The 19,937-nt window shown below is 43.9% G+C and overlaps 2 protein-coding genes across 6 annotated transcripts in view; one reads left to right on the forward strand and one right to left on the reverse strand.

Annotated features, from left to right (window-relative positions):
- CDK15 (cyclin dependent kinase 15) overlaps positions 1 to 18,514 on the reverse strand; it is a 33,988-nt gene extending 15,474 nt beyond the window's left edge. Inside the window, exons 1-9 of the mRNA XM_042874286.1 lie at positions 18,404 to 18,514; positions 17,356 to 17,505; positions 17,108 to 17,205; positions 16,448 to 16,527; positions 12,291 to 12,385; positions 11,458 to 11,520; positions 9,384 to 9,507; positions 8,694 to 8,814; positions 2,076 to 2,169 (exon numbers count right to left, since the gene is read on the reverse strand). Coding sequence (XP_042730220.1) covers positions 2,076 to 2,169; positions 8,694 to 8,814; positions 9,384 to 9,507; positions 11,458 to 11,520; positions 12,291 to 12,385; positions 16,448 to 16,527; positions 17,108 to 17,205; positions 17,356 to 17,505; positions 18,404 to 18,514 — 936 coding nt within the window. The remainder of the gene's footprint in view (positions 1 to 2,075; positions 2,170 to 8,693; positions 8,815 to 9,383; positions 9,508 to 11,457; positions 11,521 to 12,290; positions 12,386 to 16,447; positions 16,528 to 17,107; positions 17,206 to 17,355; positions 17,506 to 18,403) is intronic.
- The window catches only part of ALS2 (alsin Rho guanine nucleotide exchange factor ALS2), a 75,288-nt gene that overhangs the window by 18,199 nt on the left and 37,152 nt on the right, over positions 1 to 19,937 (forward strand). For 3 of the 5 annotated variants that reach the window (XM_042874279.1, XM_042874283.1, XM_042874281.1), the window contains 2 exons: positions 2,060 to 2,185; positions 15,275 to 15,455. The gene's annotated coding sequence lies outside the window, so the exon portion shown is untranslated. Of the gene's footprint in view, positions 1 to 2,059; positions 2,186 to 15,274; positions 15,456 to 19,286; positions 19,348 to 19,937 lie in introns of those variants that run through there. The other 2 variants (XM_042874280.1, XM_042874282.1) reach the window with 2 other exon arrangements.

Raw genomic sequence — 19,937 nt, forward strand, 5'->3', positions numbered from 1 at the left:
CGGAAGGGTTCCTGCTGAGACTTCATGTTGTCACTCCTGGGAACATCACTGAAGGTGTATGCAGCTTCACTGCCAGGTGCCATTCATGCATATGTTCACCAGCCCAGGGGTCACACTGCTCAGCTGCTTTCGCTGCTGGAGGTGTCCTCCTGTGCCAGCACTGCACCGGGGACTGCCCACTGGCATTGGCACCCACTGATACTTTCAGTGGCAACTTAGGCTGCAAGCTGTGATAGAAGCTCCACTAAGTGAGGGGTAACACAGGCAGGAAAGACAGCCAGGAACATAGAGGAGGATGGACACCATTTAGGGTGGTATTTGCCTCTAGAAGAAATGCTGATGAATTCACAGTCAGACTGTCCGATGGTTTGACAGGATGAACACATATTTCACAGCATGGAGATTTTCCAGCTGTATGTCTATATGGTGTTTTAAACAACAATCTGGCATGTAGATAAGTGTCTGGATGACATAGAGTCATGCACACAAATGCAAACGGTCTCTAAACCAGTGCCTGATGCCTCTATTATTAGTACATGAAAGGAGCTGACTATTACAAAACAGTAGGAATCCCCATTCTGAACTTCCGACTATGCCAAATATCTCAAACTAGGCATCGAAAGCCTCTAAGGAGCTTTGAAATCTTGGCCTAACACAGAGCCTCATTCCAGGCTGTATAATAACATAAAACCTACTGTGAAAGGCACTAATTATTTCATGGTTCTTAAAGCTTCCTCATGATTTTTAAATAAGTTTTTGCCTTCTATAGCACAAATCCTATTAATCACGGTATCAGTTCTAATACCGGAGAAATGACGATAGGGCTATAACCCTCCAACTGTAAAACCACAGGAAACGTATCCAGAGATTTCAGCCATATGTGGAAGGGTAGCCTTCATTCACACTGCAATTCACTGAGTCCTGCCCTGATTTTGAACTGTGTTAATTGGCCAAGTCTGGATTTCTTTTTTCCTCAATAACTCTCTCTATTCACTTTCTATGACAGAGAAATTCAGCATTTTTCAGTTGATTCATTTTTTTTTGATTCATTTTTCATTTGAGTTTTAGTGAACTGAACTCAAGTCTAATAGCTAGACTTGCTTGTAAGTCTTTTTAACAAATTCTAGGTAGAAGCAGAGAGGAAAACCCAACCTGACAGGTGTGCTTCTGGATGAAGGAATTAAGAAGTAAAAGTTTGATTTCAACAAACTTGAGGCTATAAAGTCTTCTCTCACCACTTCCCAACTTTAAGTCTTCTCCACTTTCTGCTTTGACACCCCATCATTGGAAAACTGCCTGTGCAGAAGTGTTAATCCCTGGGAGATGTGAAAGGGCAGATACCTACGGCAAAACCTAACGGGAACCTCTGGCTTGACCTTTCTGGAGAGCCAGTAGTGGGATCAGCAGTGAGCAGTCAGGATCATACAGAATCCACCAGTGCCAGGAACTATCTCAGTTTTGCCAATAACCACTGAGGGCGTTGCAATGTGGCTTTGTTTCCCCTGCAGAAAAGTCATCTTAAGAGGCTTTTAAATCTCTCTGCTCTTATTCACTGCTACCTTTGTAAAGTATTTTTCACACTTTTCATTGTACCAAAGCAGTCCCTAGGGCTGCACCATAATCTGGTTGATAGAAAACGTTCCAAGTCAATATAAAAAGGACCTGCAAAAAAACCCTGGGCCTTGCCATTTTCCAAGATAGCTTACTAGCAGTGTTAGAGCTTCTTTGTGAGATTATAGTATGCTGCATCCTACAATAAGTAAATGAATTAATGAGAAGGAATAGAATTTGCAGTACCTGCACACCTTTTATGCCTACTTCAATTTGATGTCACTTTAATTGGCTTTAAATTTTTGATGAGATGACAAACATCAAAGGAAAGTCATTTGATTTACTCCTGTGTCTGTAAGAAATTTGCCAAATATAAAATGGGTTACCAAGTCTGCTATGAACTTGGCAGACCTAACCAAATTATTTCTGCTGTTCACAGGACCTATGCTCCAGACTTCACAGTCAAGTACAGAGCTGTAACAACAGATTCCTTTCTCTCCCATTTCAGGATGTATTTTACTCACCGTCCAGATCTTCTCCAGCTGTTCAGGAGCACTAGAAGTTCCTGCAAACGTTGGCTGGCCCTGGATCATTTCAACAAAGACACAGCCTGCACTCCTGCAAGAGACCCAAGGTATTAACTCATTCACGTGCTTCATCTGCATTGTGTTTGTGTGGGGTTATCAAGGGACAGAGAGCAACTGTTGGAATGGAAATGTAAAAATCTTGATCTGCAAATTCTGAAATCCTGACATAAGTAAATGCTACATGTTTTGCTTCTCTTGCAAAAAATACAAGTCTGATGTATAGATACCACGCATCCACCTGTTTTTTACCTAGTGCATGTGTATAGGAAGCAAGGCAGGACACAAGGTGTCTGCATACATGTACCTAAGCTTCAGCAAAGGCTGATCTACCTCTATGGTACACTGTTAGGCAGGGTAAATTCATTATCAAAAAACTCTACTTCCTATGGGAAGGACCATGCTATACAGCCCTGGGCTTCCAGCATTGTCCTAAGTGCTTGCATCTGGCCCTTGTTCCCAATTGTTTGCAGTAATCAGCAACTTCATCCAAGGCCTACACATTGAAACGTTTGACCTAAAGACCCAGCAAGCAAAATAAGACCGAAGGAGACTAGCGATTCATCACATTCGCATCCTTCCACGTTAAATGTTTTAGAATAACACGGAGCAGTCGAAGCTGCCTGTGAGTTATGGTCCCATCCACTTTTCTCATCAGCCCCGCCAATTAAAAAAAACAACATTCTTCACCAGCAAAACAAGACAGGTGATATCCTTGGAAGAGAAACTCACTAAGTACCATCTTTTTTTTCCCTTTTTTTCTTTTTTTTTTTTTCCCCAGCAGCAAACTGTTTCTTTCAGGTCTCTTTCAACCTATCCTATTAAAAACCCACTTCAATAAAGATAGTCAGGGCAGATGCCTGCACAGCTGTAGGTTGTTTTCTGTGAGAAAAAGATATAAAATCTGTGTGATAAGAGTAGAAAAAATAAATGGGGAACTACTAGACAGTTTATGGGCTAGAAGGGTACATTAGATGCAGATAAAACACAGAAGAACTAACCAGTAGAGTGATTTCCCTTCAGAAGCAATTAGCCCTCCTCTAGAAAACTGAAAGCAAGATTTCACAGCATAAAAAATTCAGTGGCAAAGTAATCCTAGTTTTATGTCATCTTGTGCTCTACACTTTTGCTAAAGCAAACCAGCTTAAAAACAAAAACCAAAAAAAAACAAAAAAAAAAAAAAACAAAAGCAAAACCAAAAATCCCAATACACCAAAGCCTGCAAAAAATGCTTAGTTTTATTAAGGTGGATTAGTCCTGTTGGGAAAAATGATTAGATAGTTGTGGTCAGGATAGATTTATCTATTTGCAGGTGTTTCAGTCTTTTCTTATGTGTTGCAAAATTCTGCTCATTTACTTTTTATCTTTACCCTCCAAACATTTTCTAGATTTTCATTAAGCCCCAATCCAACTTTTCAAGTTTCATCTTCCTTTTATACCAGATTTGAGTCTTTCAAGCTTAAATGTTGAAACCCCAGGTTTGTCTAACTGACTCTGACAGTATTATTCTCACTCACAGAGCTACAGCTAGTAATCTCCTCTGGTCATCTGTACTGCTCTCTTACCACTGACATCTTGTTTTTGCAATGCTGCAGATGCTTTTCCCACCTGGCTGTAGTTGGTTGAAAGCCTGACATGCAGCTCATCTCTGATACTCATTTTGGTCATCCTCCAGTGATGTCAAGCCTGTTTGCAGATCCATATCTAATGCTGTTTTCACAAACAACTCTGATGCACTTTGGGTCTTGCGAGCTTAGCTCCTTATTCGTCAAATGTGCTTTCACACAATCCAGGCTTGTCATGAAACTTAACCCACACTTTTGCAACATGGATTTTTGTGTTTCACAGTACTACCACATCACTAGATATTATTTTGGAGCCTACTCTGCTGAGACGAGTGCCATAACAACCTTCTGTTTTCACAGCTGATATATGTACTCAGCTGGCTCACCCTATTTTGCAACCACAGGGGCTGCTGCAATCCACTGATGCCATTGCACAAGTCTAACCACATGTGGTCAGTGCAATTTAGGTACTTTTGATTTGTGCCGTGAATAGAATCAACTTTGTATGTTTTTGAAGCAAGAAATCCTGACATTTATCCACAGTTTGGGTTCTGATATCCTAGCTAGAAATGGCCGTTAGACTGGCAACAACAGAAACTTCATATGGATTCAATATAGCCCCCATGTCAGATACCACTAGACATCCTGCAGACATTAGTTCTGATGTGCTGTGAGGTTTTCTGAACTGAATCTAGACATACACAACACTAAGGAAAAGGGCTAGTAACACTGAAAGTATTCTGTGACTGTGATCTTCATGACTTAAATTGCTCTGATGAAAGATTTGAGGCAACATTGAAGGCAGACCAGATACGTTATTGCTGAGAAGGCATACAATCCAGGCAGAGCAATACATGGAAGTAAGAACTCTTTTTTTTTCAGTCTCTTTTTTTTCCCCTAGATTTTTCTAGATTCTATCTAGCTCTTTCTAATAATTTCTTAAGAGCAAATTGTTCAACTTTCAAATCCAGTGAAACAGTCTTTTTGCTACTGGGCAAGCTGTCAGTTTGAGGAGAGGAACAACGTCTGAGTTCTTACAAATTTGCCTTCTGATAGAACTCTTCTTTGTATTCCTGGTTTATTCCAACAATATCTGGATCTCTTTCTACTCCACTGTCTCTTATAAAGACTGAGCTATCAGAGCAACCACAACAGCTGGGAAGGAAGAACTGTTTCCTGTAGTGTGACTCAGCTGATGAGCTTCCTTTAATGCTTACTTGATACCGCATTGATTCACCAGTGACAATTGTAACTGTTGCTACCTCCGTGTGCTTCCAGGCTGATATATGCTTTTCCTTACAGAAAATCCAGAAGTAGCTGGAAGTAGTAATGCAGTGACATATGGGCACCCACCTCTTTTCCCAGGTAGATTTTTCTATGGGCTAAGGTAGGACTTTGGGAAAAAAGACCTCTTTGGTGCTAGTCATCTGATTAAACTCTCCAGAAGCCTCAGTCTTCCAATATATGAGAGCTATAGGGACTGCCCTTCCAGCATTATGGAGATCCTTCTGTTAATGAGAACGGTTCAGAAAACAACCTTTTGTTTTAAGTATTTCTCAAGAGTTAGGCCTAAGTCAGAACTGTTTTGTTTTTCTCCCTCTTCCCCTTAGTGCTCTGGTGTTCATTCCTGAGGTGCCCTTGCCTCTGAAAGCCCATACACTTCTCAAAACATGTCAGTTCCACAGAGCAGTCTAGGGAAGCACTGGGGCAGAGCAAGAAGTGCATCATAAACTGCAGAGGATTTAGATGGGGTCCAACAGAAAGTTCTGCCAGGAGGAGGAAATGCAGAGCAGCCCTTCACTGACTGCTTTGTGGCTGTTCAGTAGTCACAGCTACCTTCTTATACTTGCTGTATCCCTCTGAGACTGGTGTATATTCATCAATGGGATCCTAGTAGTGAGAGGGGAAGACAGAAGTGCTGTGCTAGGGCTGGTCTCCCTTGCAGTGGTGTTAGACAGAAGTACCCTGCTGAGATCAGTAGAGTTACATCAGTGCAAATAAGACCAAGGACTTTGTGGTACCTCCTGGATCAGGTTGTTTTCTCTTTTGTCTCCTATCTTAAGCAGACATTGTACCATCCTGCATGAGAAAACAACAGGCATTTTTACCATCTGCAGGCCCTCATGATGTCTTTCAGGAAGGAGCCTGGGCATGATGTTTCAGCATGCACCAGACGTGTGTGAAGCAATACACTGACAGCTAAAGTAGCAGGAGAGTTATAACTGGTTGCATGTAGTGAACATAAACAGGGTTGGTTCAGACAGCGCTATCACATCAGCCTGCAGTCCCTGGGACAGATTGGATACTTCAGTTAATTCTTAGTCTCCATTACTGCATCACACAACAGAGAAACACCTTCATCGGGATTAAGATCTAAGGATTCTCTGTGGCATCCTGCAGTTTCCTCTCCACAGATTTTCTGTCACTGGGGAATTGCAATTTGGTATTTAGCCACAAGTATATCTTTCACCTTGTACCTTGCCAGGCAGTGCTGCACATTGGAGCCCCTGGCCTAAGTCTCCCAGTTTGACAAAATAGGGCAACATGATCCAGATCTGGGACAAGTCTGTAGTGGCCTGGCAGATCTATGTCAAATGACTGCATAGGAATTCTTATTCTAGGTGAATCTATGTGGGGAGATTCCTGCAACTACCGTAGAAGAAATTACATGGAAAATGTGTCTGAAAAGAAGACATGACTCATGGGTACTCATGACGTTGAAAACTGAATTTTGAAAACTAGTACTGAACATGCATAAAGCCTTTAGTGTTTAAAAAAAGTCTCCCTCATATGCAGCGTAATCTTGCTGAAACATTGTCAGTCTCCCTGAAATCCCTTAATTGAATTTTCTAAAGTCTTGAAGTGATAGTGAGGGAGAAAGAGAAAAAAAAGATACAGAGAGATTAAAGCAGCTTTTCTAGTTAGTCCAAGAGCTAGTGAGACTCCTTCTGTATCTCTTTCTTCATCTATTCAAGGCCTCATTCACTTCCCGTGTGCCTCCCACTGACAGTATTGCTGCTTAAGCACACTATGCATGAATTGCCATAATGTTTTATTTTGTTGTAATTGGTTTCTTTAAACCAAGGCTTTAACACCCACGGTCTCATGCCATTAGCAAGGGCATTCTGACCTGCCTTCATGTAAATTGCAGTATCCAAAAGAAATAGTTTTTTTTTCTTTCTTCCCAATAGACAAGTAACATCTGTGTGAATTCACGTTATTTCCTAATAGACAAAAATTGAACTTAAATGCAGTGTACACCAAGATAATAAATGACCCTTGTTAGAGGAAGTTACTGAATAGAGCTCACTGAAGAACTCCCTATTCTCTCAGCGTGACATCTTTCTTTAGGGCCAACACTTGGAATGTTGTTATTATAAGGAGGCGTTATAACAAAGGTGCCTATAGTGTGAATGTTGTTCAGCACTCAGTTCAGGGACTGAGTACTCTGCTGTTAGAGCTGGACAGAGTGCTGGATGGGATCTTTGTATTCCAGCCCTCTGTTGCCATTCACTGCTCTAGAGCAGAGTTATGTAGTGGGGATGCTGGATTTGCACAGGCAGAAATGCCAGGCTTTATGCATGCAATCAGGACTTTGGACAGGCCCCAGCTTTCAGGAAAAAAATACAGGTTTCTACCAGCATCCTCCTAATGCAACCCCTCCAGTCTGTTAGGCAGGCATCACAGCAGATGTTCCTGAGAGACTGTCTGGAGAACAGAGGTGGCAAGGAGTGGGAGGGAGAAGTCAGGACATTTGGACTGGCTTAGCAGCTGGAAGCCATTAGAATTTAGCAAGGTTTTCTTCCTCAGAGAAATCTTTAAGCAATTAAATTATCATCAGCCCTAGGGAAGTTAACAAACAAATCTCCTGTTTCCCTGAACTGCCCTCCAGACTTAGTTCATCAGAGTCTCCAAAAAGCCACAGATCTCTGACAGGAGATACTGGCTGGAGCTTTGCAAACTTACAAACCCTCTTCTTATGCATACTTCAGCCTTCTGTGCTCCCACCCTTTCACAGCCTTCAACTCTGCACAGCAGTAAAGTGTCAGTGTGACATGCACAGGCAGAGGATCTGCTGATCTGAAGAAAGGGCAGAGCTGCAGTACTATCTACAAAGGTAAAATTGGCCTGAATAAAGATGCTCTGCTGCTCCTTCATGAGTTTTACATTGTCCATGAGTAATTCAGAACTGCCTTGCTGGGAGCAGGTTCATGGTGATGCAGGAGAGAGCCAGAAAGTGGATGCATACTCAGACCCATCCAGGCCAGCTCAAAAGGTCCAGTGAGAACCCTGTGAAACACTCATTCTCTCCTGCATTTTACCTGCTCTCAGGAGCTTCTCTCCCTTCAGTTTTGCTATTGCATAGCTTCCTTCCTGTGATTCCCAGGCATTTTGTGATTCTGTGATAGGGCTCATAAGAAGCCTTAACAGAAGACAGTTCTTTTATATGAAGTGTAGAGTGCATTTAAGATGTTCTTTAAGATGAATGACAAAGTATTTCAGAAGTAATGAACATCTTAGACACTTTTATACCTCCAGACCTATTCAGAAGTCCTTTACTGCCATCTTTTGTTACAAAGCCCAGAGTCATCATTTGTGTATTCATGCTTGCATTCATTGTTTCTTCACAAAGCCATAGCTGTAGAGAGCTACCACTGACTTAGCCAACCACATATCTACAAAACTGTAAGTGCTTTAAGGAAACACAAGACCTGAAAGTGCTTTATAGATGTCATCAAATGAGATTTACATACTTTATAAATATTGCCAGGTCAGATTTATACAACTCCATAGCTGATACATACTGACACCATTCCCCAAAATGTCTACGAACCCTGCAGTACAAAACTCCTCCATGCTCACATGCTTTCTACTCACAGGTGTTAATTCCTCTGCTTACAACTGTAACTACCGTAACTTGGTTGAGTTCATTTAATTCAGATAAAGATGGTTTTTCCCAAAAGACCCCAGATGATTTGACATAGGCCAGTACCAGATATCTAGATCAGAAGAATAATCTGTAGCTCCAAGCAAAACATCAGGAGGACGGTACCAGAGTGTCACCACTTCAGAGGAGTATGTCTGACTGGGGATGGACTTGGCACGAGCGAGGCCTGCTAGAATAAAAAATACTGAGTGCTGTGGCAGAACAGTCTTTCTGTGGGTACAATACATAAATGATAACAGTAATTGGAAACAGAACATTATTTCCTCTCAGTTCAATAAACACAAGGAGTCCCAGTGCAAATTCCAATCAATTGACAAAAAATTGTGTCTGGAAGATACCTCTAGGGCAGATCAGATCATGCAATATGCTAAGATGTGTTGGGCTTTACCATTTGTGACTGAAGCAGCCATCACAAACTGATGCCAAGAAAGCCCGTCTGTTCAGTACATTGTTGTGGACTTTACATGTCACTTGATTTTCTGAAGATAGAGGGGTTGATTCTCAGTTCTCTTGAACTGACTTTATGTGGCAGTAATTGCTCTGACTTAAGTGAGGTTACTCCCTGCAACTAGTAGTGCAAAGACAAGAAAGACAAGACTGACCACAGAAATACTTTTCTGAAGTTCAGTAAGAGGTTATGCTTCTGTGCCTTTACTGGCTGTGGATGCAGATCTATATGCATGCTAAAGCTTCAGTCTGAGCAGATATATTAGCAGCATACAAATTGTGACTCACCGAAGTCAGCTAATTTGAGCTCACCAAGACAGCTGATGAGCAAGTTCTGGGGTTTCAGATCACGGTGAAGAATATGTTGTTGGTGGATGTATGCCAGGCCTCGCAAAAGCTGGAACATGAAGAGCTTGAAAAAGCCAACAACAACAGAAAAAGAAATGATTTGGTGTGAATTTGCATTCATACATGAGCTCTGAACTTTGTAAGTCCTGGAACAAAGCAGAGGCAAAGCAACTGAGAAATGAGTAAAAATCTCAAAAATGAATAGTTGTCTGAGAAGTAGAAAACTATGGTGGGATATGATTGCTTTCAGGTGGAATATTTCTCCACTAAGGCAATAAAATGCAGTCCCTAATTTTGGAAATTCAGCTTCTCTCTAGAAGTGGAGTATTGACTGCAGGAGCTACATGCCAAAACACAGTCTGAGCTTTCGGAACAGCAGATATTCCGACCTCAGTGTTGATAACGAAGACATGAAGCTAAGCATGATAAAGGCTTCAGGAGCTGAGGATTTTCCCTGTTGAGCCAGTTATACCAGCAGAGGGAGTTGTGGGGCTGCTTCTCACACCTACACTGCCTCTCCTCGGCCCAAGCTTGACCAGTGAACTGACTCGTTTGGCAATGTGAGCTGTTATCTTCAAGCTGGGAAAATCAAGAAAAGAGAAAGGCAAATAAGAAAGCAAGCTAGAAAGAAATATCTAACTCCTACCGCTATGGCAGTATAAATAAGCCTTAAGCAAAATAAGTTGGATAGAAACAAGGTATGAAATTGGATAGTGGCTAGAAAACAAAACACAGTAGAAGTATATAAATAGTTATCAGAGAAAAGATATTTTTCACAAAAAGCTTAACCTGAAGAGGAAGATAAACAGTGACACCCATAGGTAATTTTTTGTACCAGAAAAGCGTCCCTATGATATTCTGCACACTTGCATAACACTCAATAGGAATCACTCAGAGGAAAAAAAACATTTGCCAGCAAAAATGAAATGAACTAGATTAACCCCCTGGAGGACCAGTAAATCATTTTTGTGATTTGATTTCTGCTGACAGTGAGGGCTTGAGGCAGGAAAGAAGAGCAGCTGGCTAGTTTTACTCACACAAATGCCAGGGAGTACATGTTGCAGCCGTGTACTCCATGTGCTTTACAAGCCTGCCTGGTAGTAGAGCCCTGGAAATCTGTGCCCAAACTACAGCACCGCATCTTGGACATATCAGAGCTTTGAGGATGTTAAAACTCAGGGCCCCAAGAAACTACATTAGAATTGGTGTTGCTTAACAACTATCCGAAATAAGATGTGAACAAGGTGGCAGCATTTGAAGATGACAGAAGTATTTAGATTAGCCAAGATAAGAAGTGACAGTGAGAAACTTCAGAGAGATCTGACAAAGTCAGATGAATAGGCGGTTTGATAAGGTACAAAGTTACTGTTGACAGCTGTAAGATAAATTAACTGACGCTACTCAGGAAAACGACCCAGGCATTCACCGAGGACATCTGCACTGAAACTGTAAGTCAGTGTGCAGCAAAAAGCCTGAAAGTTAATTAAATGTGAAGATGTGTACAAAGAAGAATCAGAGACTATTATAACATCAATCTACAAAGTAATGGTACATCTTCAGCTCTGCTCAGTTCTAGTCAACCTATCCCAAAAAGCTGTGGCAGAAACAAAAGAGGTTTAAATGACTGAATATGAAGACATTATCAAATAAAGAAAGAGTGACATTTGAGAGCTTTTAACAAGAGGGATTAATAAAGTATTCTAATTATAAGAAGATACAAATCTATGTAAAGACAGATTTGCTTGCCACAAGATTTCATTGTCCACAAAAGCTGAACTGGGCTTATGTAATAGAAAGAACTAACTGCAGAAAGACTTTGGAGACCAAGAGGTAGTCTGTTACATCTTTTATCAGTCAGTTTTTCTCCAAAGTGCTTGTCATATATGGAACAAATAGATACTAGTAAGAGCTTAAAGATGTTTGAAGCACTGCAGCAATTTACTGTCACCATATACAGAGAAAAATAACATTCTCGTTCATACTTTAAGGGATGTGAGTCTTTTAAGGAACTCACCATAACATTGCAAGGATGAAGTCCTCCAGGATGCTGGGCCATGTACTGTGCCAGATCTGTGTGCTAAATAACAGCAGATAACTTGAGGCAGAACAGTGAGAGTAAAGTGCTTTTACCAACTGTGTCTCTTCTGTATGTAGAAAAAATGAAGATATCCCTTTGACCTTGGAGAACATTTAATTTGATGCAGCACATAAGGATGTGCCTAAGTGCTTGGTCACATCGGGGAGCTGGCTGACCTGTTATCTCTCCCTAGCAGTTTATGGCCTGAAGTTGATAGTTAACAGAATTCATACTTGTGCCAGAATTAATCATAAAACTGCAGAATGAATAAAACATTCTCATAATTTTGTTGATAGCTGTTAGCAAAAGCAACAAAAGTAGTAAAGCTCATGCAGAGAACTCATTTAATTGGCATCCTGCCCTACCCATGATAGTATCCTGCAGCTTGGTCTTGGTGAGCCACATGAGGTCAGGGACAAATTTGATACCAGGATGTGAGCTGGCATCGTTATTCCCTGTCCTTGTGGTGCTCAAGAACAGTACTGTTATTGTATTGTCAAGGCAGAAATGGACGTAGTTTCTGCCACCCTCATGTAGACGAGATGTGGAATCATTTTTGCATACAGCTGCTGCATACACTGAAAAAACAAAAGCAAAATTGTGTGTGGTAATCAGGAGATCAATAAGGGAAATCAGTCATTGCACTAAAGGATTGCAATTTGTTTCTTTGCCAGTGTCTCATAATGCAGCAAATTCATTATGCAGCCACTGGTCTTCCCAGTACTTCCCAGTACTAGCTTCACAGGAAGCCAGAAAAAGGAATAACTCACCATGTACTCAAGGACAAATGTTAGGGTCTCCTTGGTCTGGATAATATCATGGAGCAGCACAATGTTGGCATGTTTCAAATGCTTGAGAAGAGAAGCTGGAGAAACATAGAAGTAAGATCAGCTTCAGTACTGCTTCTGCAAGTTCAAGGAGACTGTATGTGCAACAGAAAATAAAATTTGGGGGAACTATTCCAATCTCAGCATTTCTGTACAGCAGCATATACTGAATGTGGAAGAGGATGGAACAGCTCCTTAGAGAAGCAGGAATTAGTGCTCTGGGCTAGGCAGGAGCCCATCTTCTCTCAGAGGCACATTGCAGTCCTCAGCTGTCAGCTTCTGAGCCAATGAGAAATCATTCTTCCAGGAAAACGCTGAGAGAAGCAGGGGCTGGGAGCTCCCAGTGCCACAGTGCGGCAGACTTGGGTCACCACTGAGCTTCACGTTCAGTCTGCCATCCACCTCCCAGCATATGCCCTCAGAAAGGCCCTTCGTGGACTTATGGGGATACATACGTTTCCATGGTTTCCATCAGCTTCCAGCTTTTGGTGTAAAAGCTGCCAGAAGAAATCAGTCTATGCTAAGCTGAATTTAGCTAGGTGCTTTTAGCATATTGGTAACTTTTTCCAGCTTTAGACTCAAAGAACAGAGATGAAGTCATTGAGTGCACAGTGATTTATGCAGCTCTGGCATGTTTTGTCTATTGGCCTGTCAGCCTCAGAGCTGCTCCAGCAGTTTGCTTCAAACAATGCAAACAAACAATATTTGAAGGTTTTTAGATTGGCAATGCAAACTTTGCATCTTACAACCTAACAATTTAGGCTGGTTCTAGAAGCCTTATAGGCCTAAGTGCACGTCAGTAGTGAGACTGCTGAGCAGTAGAGATACTTGGTAAGTGCTGGAAGCAGCAGAGAATGTCAATTAGCTCTTGCACGGAGCTTGGTGCTGCTGGAGCTGAACTGCCACTGGTACTGCCACGAGTGCACTGTGGTATGAACCTTAAATACGCTTCACACTGTACCTAATAGCCTGTGAACTCAGTAATTATACTCTGGCTATATCCCAGCCAGACTCTATCTGCTATCGGAAGAGACTGCCAACCTGGCTGTGTGATACCTTGAAAATCCCACGTGGCCAAACTAATCTGTTGCTCCAGAGGAGCAGTTCAGAGGGTCTGCAGTGAAATGAAGAATTCAGCCCCTGTGCCTGAATCAGGCCCCTGGGAACTGCTCCTTGTTGGTTGCTTCTACAGCCTCCTGCTGCGGAGTCTAGGTGCTACAGCTAGAACTGAGCTTAAAATGCATTTCAGCTCTGTGGTGCTTCCTGGGGTGAACTGGCTCTTTGTCAGTGGTGTACCATTCCTCCAGGGTAGATGAGAATGTGCCACATGAATAAATCTTGTGCTTTGTTTGCACTACTGACTTACATTGTAAATTTGAAGTGTCAGATGCTGCAAAGCTGAGCAGTACACAAAAGATCTATTTAAAGTAGACTCTTTGTGAAATCACCCTGGTTTTCTCCCATACTGAATGAAGTTAAGACTCTCAACCTGTCCTAAAGTAGAGCATGTTAAAGGGGTGCTGATCATTAGAACATCATTAGTTCTACATAGATAAAGTTTTTAAGACTTATTTCTTTAGTGGACAAGTGTAAAACCAGAGCAGAAAACACCACAGCAAGTGGGTGTATGCAAACTGTATAGCACAAACCATTCTGTAAAGAGCTATACTTTGGTATCTCTCTGCTTTCACTCAGAAACCAGCTAAAGAGTTTGTTAACTTTCTTATCTTAATTACACTGGTATAAGCCTGGAGCGAGTCCACTGACATCTCCGTTTTTTTCTGAGCTTCAAAGGGAGTTGTATGATGTGAGAGTCCCTCTGTGCTTGGGCTGCTGTGAATGCTGGCACATCCGGCCTCTGACACTCCATCTCATGAGCAACAAAGTCCACCCTAGTTTTGAACTATGTAAAAAGTAGAAAACAAAATACATGTGGCCTCTTACATGTGTAGCTCTCACTGACACAAGACAACAGTCTGGTGCAAAGGTTACATACTTCTGTGAAAGGAAGAAACTGGATTATGGTCCTCTTGGGATAGTTGCACAGATGAAAATAGAAGCTTAATCAAGCAGGCAGTTTGTGAACTTGTGTCTGTAGGGATGCATAAATGCATTCAACCAAAATCAAGCACTTAAACAAAAGCATTTTTTTCTCAAGGAACTTGAGAAAGCAGCAGATACTTTGCCCCATGCTCTGTGAAGGTGACCGATAGAATTTCTCGCCATGCTGAAAAGGTGAATGTTGTTAAGCACTGGATTTACTCGAAGTATTTCTCTTCAAGCTGGGATGTGTGATCCTCCACTTATCAGCTGTGTTTGTGCTAACACCATGCAGACTTCCAGTTCACAACTGCCCAATGTAAAAACTGCTGTGCTCTGCTAGTTCCTAGCAGACCTAGCTTGTGGAGGTGGCTGTGTGGCTTTGCATTTGTCAAAACAATAGCAGTATAGCTGTGTCTGGATTTAACCTAGCTCACTCCAGGCTTCATAGAGGCCTCTAGATTAGGGCAACCTTGGCTGAATTTTGAGTGAAAGGAGCACAGGTCAGACTTCTTCCAGGCAAGCCCAGAGCCTGTGCATCTGTGCACTAAAAACAATTTGCATGTGTATATTTAGATGTTTAAAGCTGAGCATAAGGAATCTGAGCCTGTTCCAGTATTGAACACTGAGACATCAAAAAGACATTTTTTGAAATGGTTAACTCTGAGCTGTGGCCTGTGGATACCTTGTGGATGTGCAATGAGCATTTCTGTCAGCATGCAACTCTGACAGGAGGAGTGAGCTGAGAGACAGAGCAAACACAGGAGAAGCTGCCTGCTGCCCATGTGGCTAACGGTACAAAGGCTGTTCTTCTCTTTTAAAGCATGAAATTTGGGAATGAGGGTCAAGCAGTGCACACAACTGACTGACTTCCTCTGTCCCACCAGGAATTCCCTGCATGCCAGGTTCTCTGTCCTTTGACCACTGGATCTGTTCAAGAATTCACTGTGGTGAAGCTGCATGACTTCCATGGAATTACATCCACTCAAGCCCTAGTGCGGAGGTGGGCATGGCACACAGCAGGATTGATGCCAGGGAGGTGAAGTGTGTTGACAGAACAGAAGCCAGGTGAGTCCAGCTCTGCTTAGAGCAGTACATCATTAATGAAGTTTGATCCCAACACAGTCAGTGCTGGAGCATCCAAGGACTGCTCTGGAGAGCAGATTTGACGCATGTTATTATTGATGTCATTTATATTTTTATTTTTAGTGTTCAAAATATGGACAGTGAGGGAAGGCTTCTCTCTTATTACACAGCCATAAAGGGTATAGCATCACCCAGGCATCATACTTCAAAAAAGATGATGCCCACTAAATAAAATCTTAAATCTCTTCCAAAAACACAGAGATTGAAAACCTAGCCCCTCTTTGATATGCCTTGTATTAAGCTCCTTTATTACATATACTATGTTTGTTCCATTGCTTAGAGCCCAGAGTCTGCAACTGCAGCCCAAGTTGTTCTTCCTCTGATTCTCCATGTAACTGGGACAAAACATGTATCCCAAAACATGTATCCAGAAGCTGACAGCTGCAAAAGAAGCTACTTATCTCCTGTCATATCTCCCTCAGCTTTGGAACTTGTATCTGATACATCTTGACAGGCAACCTGTCCCACATCCAGTAGCCCCACCTGGCAGATTCAAGTCACTCTGATCTGCTACTGCCAGAGGAATTTAGAAATAGCAGTGAGAAAGCAACCTGGATTGCAGGTAGGAGGTGTGAAGGGGTCCTATACTGCTGGAACAGACAAGCTGTGGCTGCAGCCAGCCCTTTCCTTATCGCAGGCTTGGCTGTATCTGCCTGTCACATGAGGGAATACACAGGCCAGCAGGTTCCCCCTCCTTCTATCATATGCTTAGCCCCTATAACACAAAGATCTCCTTCATGAGGGGATCAGGACACTGAGAGTTTTGTGAGAAGCACAGCCTTGTACACTCAGTCAGCAAGAAAGGAATTAGGAAGCTGTCACACGGAGTTTTTTTCAGATTAAAACAAGTACTCTTCAAGAATTATGTCCCTCACTCTATACCAGTGTTTGACAAGGTTCAAGAAGGTCCTTACCTTCTCGAATGGCTGTAAAGGGCACTCCCTCCTCTGTCTCCAGGCTGATAACTTTCAGTGCCACCAACTGACCATTGATCCTGTCAGTTCAGAGCGGAAGGTCACACAGAGCACCTTGGTGCTTGCCATGATGACAACATTAACAAACTTCTGAGATGCTTCACACTCACCCAAGCGAAAGTATTTAGGACTCACTCTCCCTTCCAGGCCAAACTTAGAAACGAGTTACAAATCTCTTGTCTTCTTGAGAAGTGGAATGGAACCAGCCCATCCAGACAGAGCAGGTATTGCTAGTGTGCCTTAGTGCTCCCATTCTTCCCTCTCACAGCTTTCCTGCCCCCATGTGATGGCAGTGTGCTCTCAGCCTCAATTTTGCTGTCATTCAGGAATTCCTCATTCCCAGGAAAACCCTTGCTCCATTTCTGATCTCCCTGGCATGCTGCCATGCAGCAAAATGCACAGGCAGAGAGTCCATTGCTAAAGTGGAGGAGTTCTCTGAAAAAATTGGATGGGTCTTTGCAAATATTCCACATAAAAGCAAACCCAGACATTTGATTAGTCTTTATCTTCCTACAAGTACTCCAAATTGCCCAGCTTCAAGCTTATTCTTCTGATTTCTGTAACTGATAGGCATTGGGAATGCACTTGGTCCATGCTCACCTGCTGATCCCCCTGTAAACAGTTGCAGAGGACCCTTCACACAGCTTCTCCAGATGTACATAGGATGTGGCAGCTCCAAATGGGATGCCTTGCCTCTGCTTCATGAAAAAAAATGATATACATGTTAGGTTGCCATGAAGAACTACAAGCTACCAGCATGTCATTCAACAGTTAAATATGGATTCACAGTTGAAATAATCATAAGATGAAGTATCTTCTGTCTGTCATTGTGGATGCTGCACACTCACCCATTTAAAACTCTCCACAACATCTTGTTCTTGGAAGGGATCAGTGTAAGTCCAAGGCCTCAACATTCTGCACCTTCGACTCTGGAGAGTGTGGAAATGCTGTGGCTGCTCTGAGAGCACAGGAAGGGCTGCTCTGGTTACATCTCTCAGCTGGCACAAGAACAGAAGGCAAACCATATCACTGGTGAACAACCATTTAACTGCAGTGGTTCTTTCCTTTCTCTTTGACTGCACTGGCTTTAAGCACTTCATTTTCAGCTCCCTCCCCATCATTCATGCTTTACAGTGATGATTTCCGAGACATGCAGAAGGGGAAAAACTGTCTGTATGTTTCTGTCTTGGTAAACGTTAGCTCTGACAGCACACAGAGATAAAACTGCTGCAACTACTGAAGAAACTTCAATCCGAATCATTCTAAATACGTGATATTTTATCTTACCGTTGATTTTTTCCTTTCCAGATAGCAATCTGTTAGGGCAGGGAATAAAAAACAAATGCAGGAGTAAAATTTAAAGAAGTTTAAATTTATGCCATTCTTCTTCTCCTCCCCCCTGCCACATTAAGCCTTTCTCACCACTGTATGCTTTGCACAGCCTGGTAATTTGGCCCACACTTCGTAACAGTGCCATAAACCATAACACCAGTAGTAACGAAGGGCAGGCAGCCTGCAGTCTCCTCATGGGCAGCTACATGGGACAGATGCCTGCATCATCATTGAATTCAAACACAACGGGACTTGTAATCTAAGGCATGATGCCTCCTTCAGAACACTGATAGATAGATAGATCATTAGCTCCCTGTTTTATAATCTCTCAGTGTCACAGAGCTTACTGGAGTGCCATCTCTTCCCAGATCATCACATCAAAGGAACTTATTTGCTATCTAAGGCATGAAGCACTCTCTCAGCGGTTTCACAAGCCTGAAGCTGCAATGTTTGATGCTGTCTAGTTAGAAGCTAATGTGAACACCCGCGCTTCCTTACAACAAGGGGAAGAGCCCAGGCGCAGTCTCTCACAGTGCAGAATCATTGCATGGTGATATTAAATACCTCTTCTGTAGGCGCTGCTTCCACGTGCTGAAGGCCTCTGCTGTGCTGGGAGCCCCTTCCCTCAGAGCAGCAACTGCAGCACCGTGCCCTGACAGCACTCACACACAGCATGTCTCCCCTGCTGTCCTGAGTCCTGCTAGCGCTCCCTCTTTTCCCATTTACTCCCCCCTCTAGCTGGTCTTATGACTTGCGTGAGACCTCTGCCTCGAGCGTTCTTATGACTTCTGCAGTTTTTCTTTTAAAGTGCAATATGCGATGATCCAAACTCATGCTTGCAGTAGCTCTGTTGGCTTAAGCTCACTGGGTACATGTCCTCTAAAAATATCCAATATATTTTCACAAAAAAGAAAGATGGAAGATAGACGATAAATCCAAACCTACTCATATGAAGCTCTTTTGCTTAAGTAACTCTCAGTGTGATAGATGAGGTAATTAACAGATTAGGTAATTGTAATGTATCGCGCAGGAACTGGCTGTGACTTTACTCATGTCTGTACAACTACAGTTTTGTATGCCGTTAGCTTTAAGCTGAGCTGCCCGAGCGGCGTGAGTGAGCAGCGCACACAGCAGCTGTGCAAGCGTTGGCTGCCCGTCGCTGCAAGGCTTCCCACGCAGGAAGGCATTTCTGGGCGTTATGATCACGTTCGTACGAACGGGCTTTGAGAATATATTTAAACACAAACAACGCGCGCGGTTTTGCAGCGGCGCGACCCTCCTGACCCGCGCTAACACCACGGCCCGGCACGGAGGGCGGAACGTTTAAGCGCGGCCGCGCACGGCGGCGTTTTGTCTCAGGCGGGGACCCGTCGATGCGGCCGCCCGAGCCCGCCCCCGGGCTCCTCCATCCCGCCCGCTGCGCGGCGCAGGCCCCGCCCCGCGTCCCCCAGCTGATCCGTGCCCCGGCGGCGTGGGCGGGCGCGCGGCAGGATCGAGCGCGCGGCCCGGTGAGGCGCGAGGCGGCGCGCGGTGCGTTTTGCTCACCTGAGGCGTCCGCGCGCAGCTGCCGCTCGCTCGCGCTTTCACGCCGACGGTCTCTCCCGTGGGGGGCCGAGGGGCCGCCGCCCTCCGGCAGCTACCGAGGCGGCGGGACGGGTAACGGGTGCGGGAAGTTCGGGGGAGGCGCGGGGACGCGGCCGGGCCTCTGCAGGAGAGGGGCTGGAGCGCGGCGCCAGGCGGAATCGCGCTGCCGAGGGGCCCCGCGAGAGCTCCGTGCGTCGCCCGGGCCGTAGCGCGGGAGGCGGCAAGGGGCCGCGCTGCGTAGGTGAGCCTGCTGTGGGCCTCCGCCGGGCCGCACTGACGGGGTGGCGGCTCGCGGGGCTCTGCGGAGCGGGGAGCGGTGCGTTCCTAGGGGTTCCTGAGGAGTTTTCCCTTTCGCCGTGAGGAGGTCACCTGAAGTCACTCTTAATCTCTTTTCACTTTCGGTTTGCGTGACTCGGTTTCTTAGGGCTGAGCGCGCTTTCACCTTTCGGCGTCCCTCAGAGGCAGCCCGGCCCGGCTGTGCGGGCGGTTACTGGCGGTGTGGCGCAACCCGAGT

Source organism: Lagopus leucura, unplaced genomic scaffold (assembly GCF_019238085.1).
Source record: "Lagopus leucura isolate 7727_CA_CO unplaced genomic scaffold, USGS_WTPT01 Super-Scaffold_100012, whole genome shotgun sequence".
Classification (NCBI taxonomy): Eukaryota; Metazoa; Chordata; class Aves; order Galliformes; family Phasianidae; genus Lagopus; species Lagopus leucura.